Genomic DNA, 8950 nt, shown 5'->3' with positions numbered 1-8950 from the left:
AAAAAAAAAAAAAAAAAAAAAAAAGAAATCGAGGACTGTGCCCTCACGAATGGATTGATTCATCCATGAAGTAATGGATTGATGGTTTAATGGGTTGTCATTGGTGTGGTTCTGATGGCTTTATAAGGAGAGTGAGTGAGAAGGTGAGCTCTCCCTTGCTCATGCCACTCCTTGCCATATGATACCCTGAGCTGCCACAGGACCCTGTAGAGAGTTCCCACCCAGAAGAAGGCCCTCACCTGACATGCTCCCTGAACAGTGGACTTTCCAGCCTCCAAAACTGTAAGAAATGAATTTTATTTCTTGATACATTACCCAGTTTGAGGTATTCTACTATAAGCAATAGAAACAGACTAATACAAACCCTAATTAACGAGATGTTAACACCCAGAAAGAATTCCACTCTTCTCATTAATAGACTTGTATGGCAAAAATTTGAACTAAATTATTATTACGATATTTTTAATTTCATGAATTAAAAATGTGTGGAAATTTATTTTCTCTCTTGTTATTACAGACCTACATAATATCTTCCATTTTTGTCTCTTAGTCCACAAAGCCTAAAATATTTACCGTCTGGCCCTTTATGGAAAAAGTTTGCCACCCCTGCTCTAAAAGATAGGTTCTTTTTAAACAGAACCACCTTACATTATCACACCTTACAGAGTTAATGGTAATTCGTTAATATTATCCAATATCCAGGATAAATTTGAATGTCCTCAGTGGAAAATACACCAGAGAGAACTTGATGATTGATTTATGGTATTAAGAGAGCAGGGGCATGTTGGCTGAGGTCTGACAGGGAAAGGAACTTATCCAAGGTCAACAAGCAATTCAGGAATAGAACCGTGAACTATGGAGTCTGGCGAAATATCAGAGCATTGTGAACAGATAAAAAGTCCAAGAAAACCCACCTCGTCAGGGAGTTCTTGATACAAGTGACAGAGTCCCAATTCAAACTGGCTCACACAAAAAAAGGGAACTTGTTGGCTTACATGGCAAGAAGGGATATGGGGGTGACTCATGATGTCAAAGGAAGAGACACGGGTGCCAGAGCCTCAATTACTTGAAATGATGACTTAAGACAATCAACTCTCCCTGTCTTTTGAGACGCTTTCTCTCTGTCATTCTGCCTGCCTCTGAGCTGTTCCTCACCTCTGCCGGTCTCTTTTCTTCTCCTGTGAATTCCATTCTAGGCTGTGTAGGCAGACTTCTTCACGTGGGGGGAATGTAGCAACTATTAACAGACCCAGTGAAGCAAACCCAACAGAAACGCAGATCTCCTTTCTCCTGGCATTCTGATGTTAGTCCCCAGGAAGAACGTTGATTGGTCCAGTTTGAACTGGGACCACCCCTTGGACCCATCCTTGTTGCCAAGGAGAAAACAGAGATCTTGTTGGCTTGGCCTGAGTCATTCTTCCATCCCGACGGGTGAGTGGGTGAGGAGGTGGGATTGGAGAACTAGACTGACAATTTTACCAGAACTATAGGAAATGCGGGGGCATCTCCATAAGAGAAGTGGGTACTGTTCCTGCAAGAAAGGGGAAGGAATCCAAGAATCAGAAACAATGGGCCACCAAAACCCATGGGCTGAGTCAGGAGGTGTCAGGGTCACAGTGTCCAGAATCCTCAGGGCAGGGCACACCTGTCAGGATAGTCAGATGCCAGTCCTCAGGTGTGATGATGAGCTGGAACATGAGTCACCAGGCAAAGGTTCAGGACATAGGTCTGAGGGCGAGGGAGGAATGAGGCTGGGTGTCTCAGTGGGACTTAGCAACAGGTGTTGGGACTAAACCCAAAGGGCTGGGATTTGAGGCTCCCACCAACATGGGGTATGCATCGCTAATAGACCCAGAGGGGGTTGAGTCTGTTTTGAGCTGAATGGGACTTGAAGAGTGTGTGAGTGTAACAAGAAAATTTTCTTCTCAGAGTGTGGGTTTGTGCAATGATGATACCATGGGATTTGGTGCATCGCTAATAGACCCAGAGGGGGTTGAGTCTGTTTTGAGCTGAATGGGACTTGAAGAGTGTGTGAGGGTAACAAGAAAATTTTCTTCTCAGAGTGTGGGTTTGTGCAATGATGATACCATGGGATTTGGAATCCCCAGCACTGAAATTCTGACGCTTCTGACTCCTTAGCTGTGTGACTTTGCTCAAGTCATCTAATTTCTTTTAAATCTCCATTTCCTCATCTATAAAATAGGGATGACAATCCTCTGAGGTGAGAAATAGAGATGAGATCTGCAAAGTACCTGGCATATCACACTGTAGGTAGACAAGAAATGGAAGCTGCTGGATTCCCTGGATGATGGGGTAAGGGAAGTAATACTAATTCAGTGCCTGCTGTGTGCCCATCAGTTTTCCATTCACAGTTTTATTTAATCCTCCCATCAGCATTGAGAAGTAGGTTTTGCTCTCCTCCACTTTAGAGAGGGGCAAAGTGAAACTCAGAAACATTAAGTCATTTACCTGAAGTCGCAGGTTGGGCAACTGGGATTCAAACCTGGGTTGGACTGACTTGTGAGGCCAAGTTCTTTCTATCACCCTCCACAGTGGAGTAGTTAAGGAGTCAAGGCAGGACTAAGCCTAAAGATGGGGGATCTGTGGATGCCAGAAGTTTGCAAACTTGTATATATAAGTACCTCCTATATCCTCTGGTCTGGCTGGGTGCTGAAGAAAACGACAGAAACATTTCCTCTGCACATGAAGACCAGTGTTTAGCAATGAAATCCGATTAAATAATTAAGAATATAGTTTACAGAATGACAGATATGCAAAACACAGCAAAGAAGCTCTGGTGATTCAAAGGTAAATAAAAGAGTAGCATGGCTCCTTTCCTCTTTCTAACAGAAATGCTGAGGAGGCAGAGCACTGAGGGATGAGAAGATCCAGGGATGACTGGAAGTCTTGCTAAAATTCCTCCCTTTGGAAAGCCAGAAAGAAAGATACAGGTTTCTAGGTCATGGAGCTATGAGGACACGTGGACTGGGGTCTGCCTGTACTTGATTTGGGAGCCCAAGTCAGAAAGGTTGACACTCTTCAAGGCCAGGGTCCCGCTGTGGAGCTGGCAAGTGCAGTAGTCTGAGTTCTGGGATCCGATTTTGGATCTGATCAGAGTAAATGTCTCAGGTTTGAGGACTTAGCTTGAATTTAGTTACTATAGCATCAACATTAATATGATATTAGGTGGCAGACTTTATATTACAGCTTGTGTAAAATGAATAGTCAAAACTCATGCAGAGCTGAAGAAAGGGAAGTGGTGCAGGTAAAAGAGTTAGCGATGAAAATAAGGATAGGATTTTAGGGAGAAATTGGGTTGCAGATGAGAGGAGGGATGGGATTGGGGTTCAGGGTGTTAGAATTGGTGTTTTGTTTTGTTTTGTTTTGGTGGCTAACCAGAACAGGCATCCAAACCCTTGACCTTGGTATTACAACACTACACTCTAACCAACTGAGCTAACCAGCCAGCCCCTAGAATTGGTGTTGGATGTAAGTTTGAGATGGATTCATGGGGAGGATATTAACATGAGCTTCACGGAATATGACAGGGATGGAGAATAAAGTCTGAGTTAAGCATGCGGCAGGTTTGGGACTGAGGCTATGGTGACATTTAGTTCTTGGGTCAAGGTTGAGTTTGTCTTACGGTTAGAAGTTCAGGGCTCAGGTCAAGAGTCAGGGTTAAGATTGGTTGAGGTCTGGATCCTAGCCTGAGGTGATATTTGGAGTCACGAACTTGGTCCAGGTTTAGGTTCCGGTTGAAGTATAAATTGGGGTTGGTCAAAGATAAAGCAGGATTTGGGGTTAGGATTGGTATGAATTGAGGTTTGGGGTTAAGACTAGGGTTTGTGTCAAGATGGGTGTTGGGAGTTGTGTCAAAGTAAGGGTTGGAGTTAGAGTTATGCTTGAGGTCAGGGTCTGGAGGTCCTTCTCACCTATCAGAAGCATTTGGATATATGTGACCATGCCTTTTCGATGAACGGCACCATCATCCATCCAGAAAGAGACTTTAAGGCCTTAACATCTCCCTCTACCACACCACAAATGCCATTTAATCCATCACCAAGGCCTGTTGATTCTCTCTCCTAAGTGCATTTAGAATCATTCTCTTGGACATCTATTTAATGTTGTCTCAGCCTCTCGATGACCCTTATCCAAGTCACCATCATCTCTCTCCTAGACAGCAATAATGACTTCCTCATAGTCTCCCAGTGTGTTCACATCCCCCAAAATCCACCCTTCATACAGCAACCAGAGTGATATTTTGAGAATACAAATCTTGTTCTGTTATTCCCCTGACTAAGGTCCAAGTGGTTCTCCATTGTCCACAGGATAAAGTCGGACTCACCATGACACATAAGGGTCTTTATTGTCTGGTCCCAGTCAACCTTTGGTCTCTGAGTTCCATCTATACCACATTCCAACTCAGGGCCTTTGCACATGCAGTTTCCTTTACACAATATACTGTCCATGCTCCTCCCCATATTCTTCTAGTAAATACTATTCTGTCAACTCTCAGCTCATTTTCACTTCCTAGGTCAAAACCCCCTGGCAGTACTTTCATAATACCCTGAACCTTTCTTTCAGAGCACACATTATAGTCGTAATTTTACATTTGTTTATGAATTATTTGATTATTTTTCTTTTACTTTTTCTTTTTCTTTTTTTTATATTATTTTATTTGTATTTTTATTTTATTTTTATTTTTTAAGACTGTCAGCTCCTCGAGGAAAGGGACTCTATCCAAGTTTGTGAATCATTGTATCCTCAGTACGTAGCAAAGCATGGTATTTAATTGGTGCCCAGTACATATTTATTAAGTGTGTAAAAGATTGGTTCTGAAATGAGATATGGGATTAAGGCTGGAGAGAGAGCTAGAACTCAAGGCAAGTTTGGGTTTGTGGATTAATGTGGCTTCAAAATATGGATTCAAGTTAATTAGATTTGGATTACTATTTTGGGACCAGATTTTAATTGAGTCAAGATTTGGACTCAACACTAAGGTCTTAGTAAGAATGATTTTGGCTACAAAGACCAAACAGCGTTAACCCAGAAAGGAAATCTGAAAAAGTCATGAGATGAAGGCGCTCCATAGTTTGTGAATTCACTAGCTTGGTGACCTCATCAAAGACCCATATGGTCTCCATCTCTCTCTTTGTCCATCTACAGTGTTTTGGCTTGGTCCACCAGCCTCTTCCCTGCATGGTCCCACAGTTCCAAAGTTTGCATCCAGAAGGGACACCATTTAGCAGAAAAAAGGAGAACTCTTCCAATCTCTGTTTTTGAAAATAAGGAAGTCTTTCCCAGAGGTACCCCGGGGCTCTGCCCCTCACTCTTCAATGGCCATGGCCAGAGCTGGATCACATATCCATTTCTAAACTAATCACTGGCAAGCAAACTATGGCTTCTGCTATGGTTTGAATATGTCCCCCAAATTTCATGTGGTGGAAACTTAATCCCCAAATTCATACATTGATGTTGTTTGCTGGGACCTTTGGGAGGTAATTAGCACTGGTAGCTTTATAAGAAAAGAAAGAGAGACCTGAGCTGACATCCTCCTGCCTTCACATCATGTAATGACCCCCCATCATGTTATGATGCAGCAAGAAGGCCCTCACCAGATGCTAGCACCATGCTATTCAACTTCCCATCCTCCACAAACCATGAGCAAAATGAACTTCATTTAGTATAAGTTACCCAGTCTCAGATATTCAATTATACTAACAGAAAATGGACTAAGACAGCTTCCATGCTTGTTTCATCAAGGCTTACAATCATGATGAGGATAAAGATTACCCAAACAAAATCATGGTTCTAAAAGAAAGGCAGAAGGAGTGAATGCTTGGGTAGTCAACAATAATGTCTACTGTGGGTCAAATTATGGGTCAAAGACAGAATTGCATTAGGAGTCAGGACTGAGCTAAAGTTTGGGCTCAGAGTTGAGGAATGAATTACATTTGGGGGTCTGAGTTAGAGGTTGAGGTGAATTCCCACTTTAAGAATTTGTCTTGGGGCCGGCCCGGTGGCGCACTGGATAAGTGCACCGCTTGGGAAGCGCGGCGGCCCTCCCGCCCGAGGGTTCGGATCCCACATGCAGACCGGTTCCCGCTCACTGGCTGAGCGAGGCACGGGAGCAGTGCCGAGGTTTGCAATCCCGTTGCCGGTCCCCAGTCCGGTACGGGGGCAACACTGAGGGTTGCGATCCGTTGCCGGACACGGAAAAAGACAAAAAAAAAAAAAAAAAGAATTTGTCTTGAAGTGATCATCAGACAATTGTTCCCATCTTACTCAAAGTAAAAGCCAAAGTCCTACATTGACCTTCAAGGTCATACACGTCCTGCTGTATTTCTGGCCTCCTTGTCCACTCTTGTCTCCTTTGCTTATTCAGCTCCAATCTCTATGGCTTTCCTACTGGGAACACTTTAGGCACGTCCTTGCAGTTCCAGGCAGAGGGCAAAGAGCCTGTCGGTTCAGGTCTCTCTTCCTCTTTTTAAAAAGCTACCAGTCCCATCATGGGGGCCCCACCCTGATGACCTTACCTAATCCTAATTACCTCCCAAGGGCCCCGCCTCCAAATACCATCAACATGTGAATGTGGGGATTAAGTTTCCAACACATGAAATTTGGGGGACATACCTGCCTGTTCACTCTGGCTGGAGCTCACTACCCCCAAGCAGCCAAAAGGACCTTTCAATCACCTCCCTATAGATTTTGCTCAAATGTCACCTTCCCGCGGAGTCTTTTTACCATCTTTCCTAATATATAACCCAGGGTTCCCTGAGAGTGGAGAGAACCAATAACTCCCTAACCCTCTTCCTTGCCTTTATTTTTCTCCATAGCACTTACCACGACTTAACAAACTCTATCTTTTACGTACTAATTTTTGTACTGAGATTCTCTACACGATAGAACCAGAGCCTCTATTGAAGTTAGGAATTTTTGTCTGTTCACTGCGGTTTCTCCAGTAGCCAGAATAGTTTCTGGCACAGAGTCGATGCTCAATGGATACTTTCTGAATAAATGCAATGAGCTAAGATGAATGTACAAAAAGAAGTTCATCAGCATTATGACAATCAAAACTAATCAAGTTACTTCAATTTGAAACGGATTACATAAATCATGGCACAGCTATAGTACAGAATATTACACAGCCATTATAAAGGAAAGAGAAATGATCTAAATGTACTGAGAGAAAAATTTTAAAGATATTTTATAGAGTAAAAAAAGATTACGTTAGATAACTTTTAATACAGACATTTTTGTGATAAATACGTAATACAGAGAGCAACCTATGCGTAATATGATTGAAAGTGACTATGAGAACACAAACTAAATTGATAACACTAAGTATTTAGTGGGGTGGAGTTAGGGAACGTGTTCTCTTTTTAATTTATACCTCTATATTAGGGTTGGGAATAAGTTCAGGCTCAAAGGCACGTCTGGGATCCAGCCCTGGACAGGTTCCCACAGGCTGATGAGAATAAGGGTGTAGGGTCTAGGCCACCCCTGGGAGGGGGTGAGGGCGAGAAAATGGCCCCAGGGCAGGAGCAGGGCCAGAGCCTATTCCCTGAGCTCTGCGCCTCCTTAAATCCTGCTCCCGCCCCTCAAAGCCGGTGCACCTGTCCCCTCCCCGCCAGCAGCCGGGAGGGATGCTGGGCCCAGAATGTGCGGGGGCGAACTAGCCGGTACCGCCCGGCCCGGCTTCTGGAGGGCGGGGGGAGAGAGCAGAGAGGCGCCAACTGCTTTGGCTGCCTCTGGGGTTCTCGATAACCAAAACCGCAAAGGCAAACGCAGGAAGGGGGTGTCTCAGTGTCGACTCCGCCTGCACCCCAGGGCGCTGGGGGCGGGCGCGGGGGCAGGGGTGGTATAAGAGGACGGCCCTGCAGAGGGCTGAGACGCTTGGCTCCCAGCTGAGTCTGCAGCTTAGATCAGATCAGACCTCCCGAGGTGAGAAGGGGTCTAATCCAGGGAGTGGTGGGGGAGGGAAGGTGATTCTGGCTGGGCAGCTGATTCTTGCTCCTGAAAAGACAAGGGCTGGGGCCTCGGGGATTGGGGGTCTGGAGTTTGGGGTGTCTTAGGGAAAAAGAGACTGAGGATTCAGACTTATGGGTTCCATGGGTTGGAGAGGGGTGGGGGCCTAGATTCCTGGCTTGCTAGTGGTCTGGGGGACTGGACTCCTGGATCTGGGGTGGGGGGCTGGAGCTGGACTTCTGGTCTGAAGGAGGAGGGGGCCAGGGCTGGATTCTCACTTCCTCAACCCTTTCCCGTTCTTAGCTCCAGCAGAGGAAGTCCTTCCTCGTCTGGCAGCCTCTGAGAAGCTCAATGGCGGGATCGCTTCTCCCACCCCTGCCGGTCCTACTGCTGTCCTTAGCCCTGGGAACTGCTGGACAAGAAGGTGAGGGCCAGCATGTCTGACAAATCATCTCCTCTGTCCAATGGTGACCCTAAGTCCCCATAAAACTCCTCCTGGGGTTGAAGAGCATAGGCTTTGGAATCAGGCTGACCCAGGTTTGAATCCCAGCTGGGCAATGTGTGACTTAGGGCCAGTCTTTGAGCCCTTCGTCCCCTCTTTGAGCCTGCTTCCTCAGCTGTCAAACACAGGTGAGGACACCTTCTTCCAGCGCTGTTGTGATGATTAGATTAAATCATAGAGGTGAAAGTGCTTGCTACAGGCCTAGGCACAGGGTTAGGGGCTCAGTTAATGCAACTATCATTATTACCAGTCTCGGTGGGACATCACAAGGATATGATGAGATAATGGATATAAAACGTTTTTCTGCCAAAAAATTAAAAATAGAAATAAAAATTAGATGAACATAAGGGGTTTTTATAGACCAGTGCTCTCTGAAGTGAACCGCAAAAAGTTGGTTCCCTGCAATGTTTTTTTTTTTTTCCTTTTTGTCTTTTTTCGTGTCCGGCAACAGATCGCAACCCTCACCGTTGCCCCCGTCCC

At 45.1% G+C, this 8950-nt stretch overlaps 1 protein-coding gene across 1 annotated transcript in view; it reads left to right on the top strand.

Annotated features, from left to right (window-relative positions):
• The first annotated feature begins 8319 nt into the window (after positions 1-8319).
• The window catches only part of KLK7 (kallikrein-related peptidase 7), a 7032-nt gene continuing 6401 nt past the window's right edge, over positions 8320-8950 (top strand). Inside the window, exon 1 of the mRNA XM_008581602.1 lies at positions 8320-8392. Coding sequence (XP_008579824.1) covers positions 8320-8392 — 73 coding nt within the window. The remainder of the gene's footprint in view (positions 8393-8950) is intronic.

Source organism: Galeopterus variegatus, unplaced genomic scaffold (genome assembly GCF_000696425.1).
Source record: "Galeopterus variegatus unplaced genomic scaffold, G_variegatus-3.0.2 Scaffold2402, whole genome shotgun sequence".
NCBI lineage: Eukaryota > Metazoa > Chordata > Mammalia > Dermoptera > Cynocephalidae > Galeopterus > Galeopterus variegatus.
The sequence above is the reverse complement of the archived record's forward strand: the minus strand, read 5'-3'. Positions and strand labels throughout refer to the sequence as shown.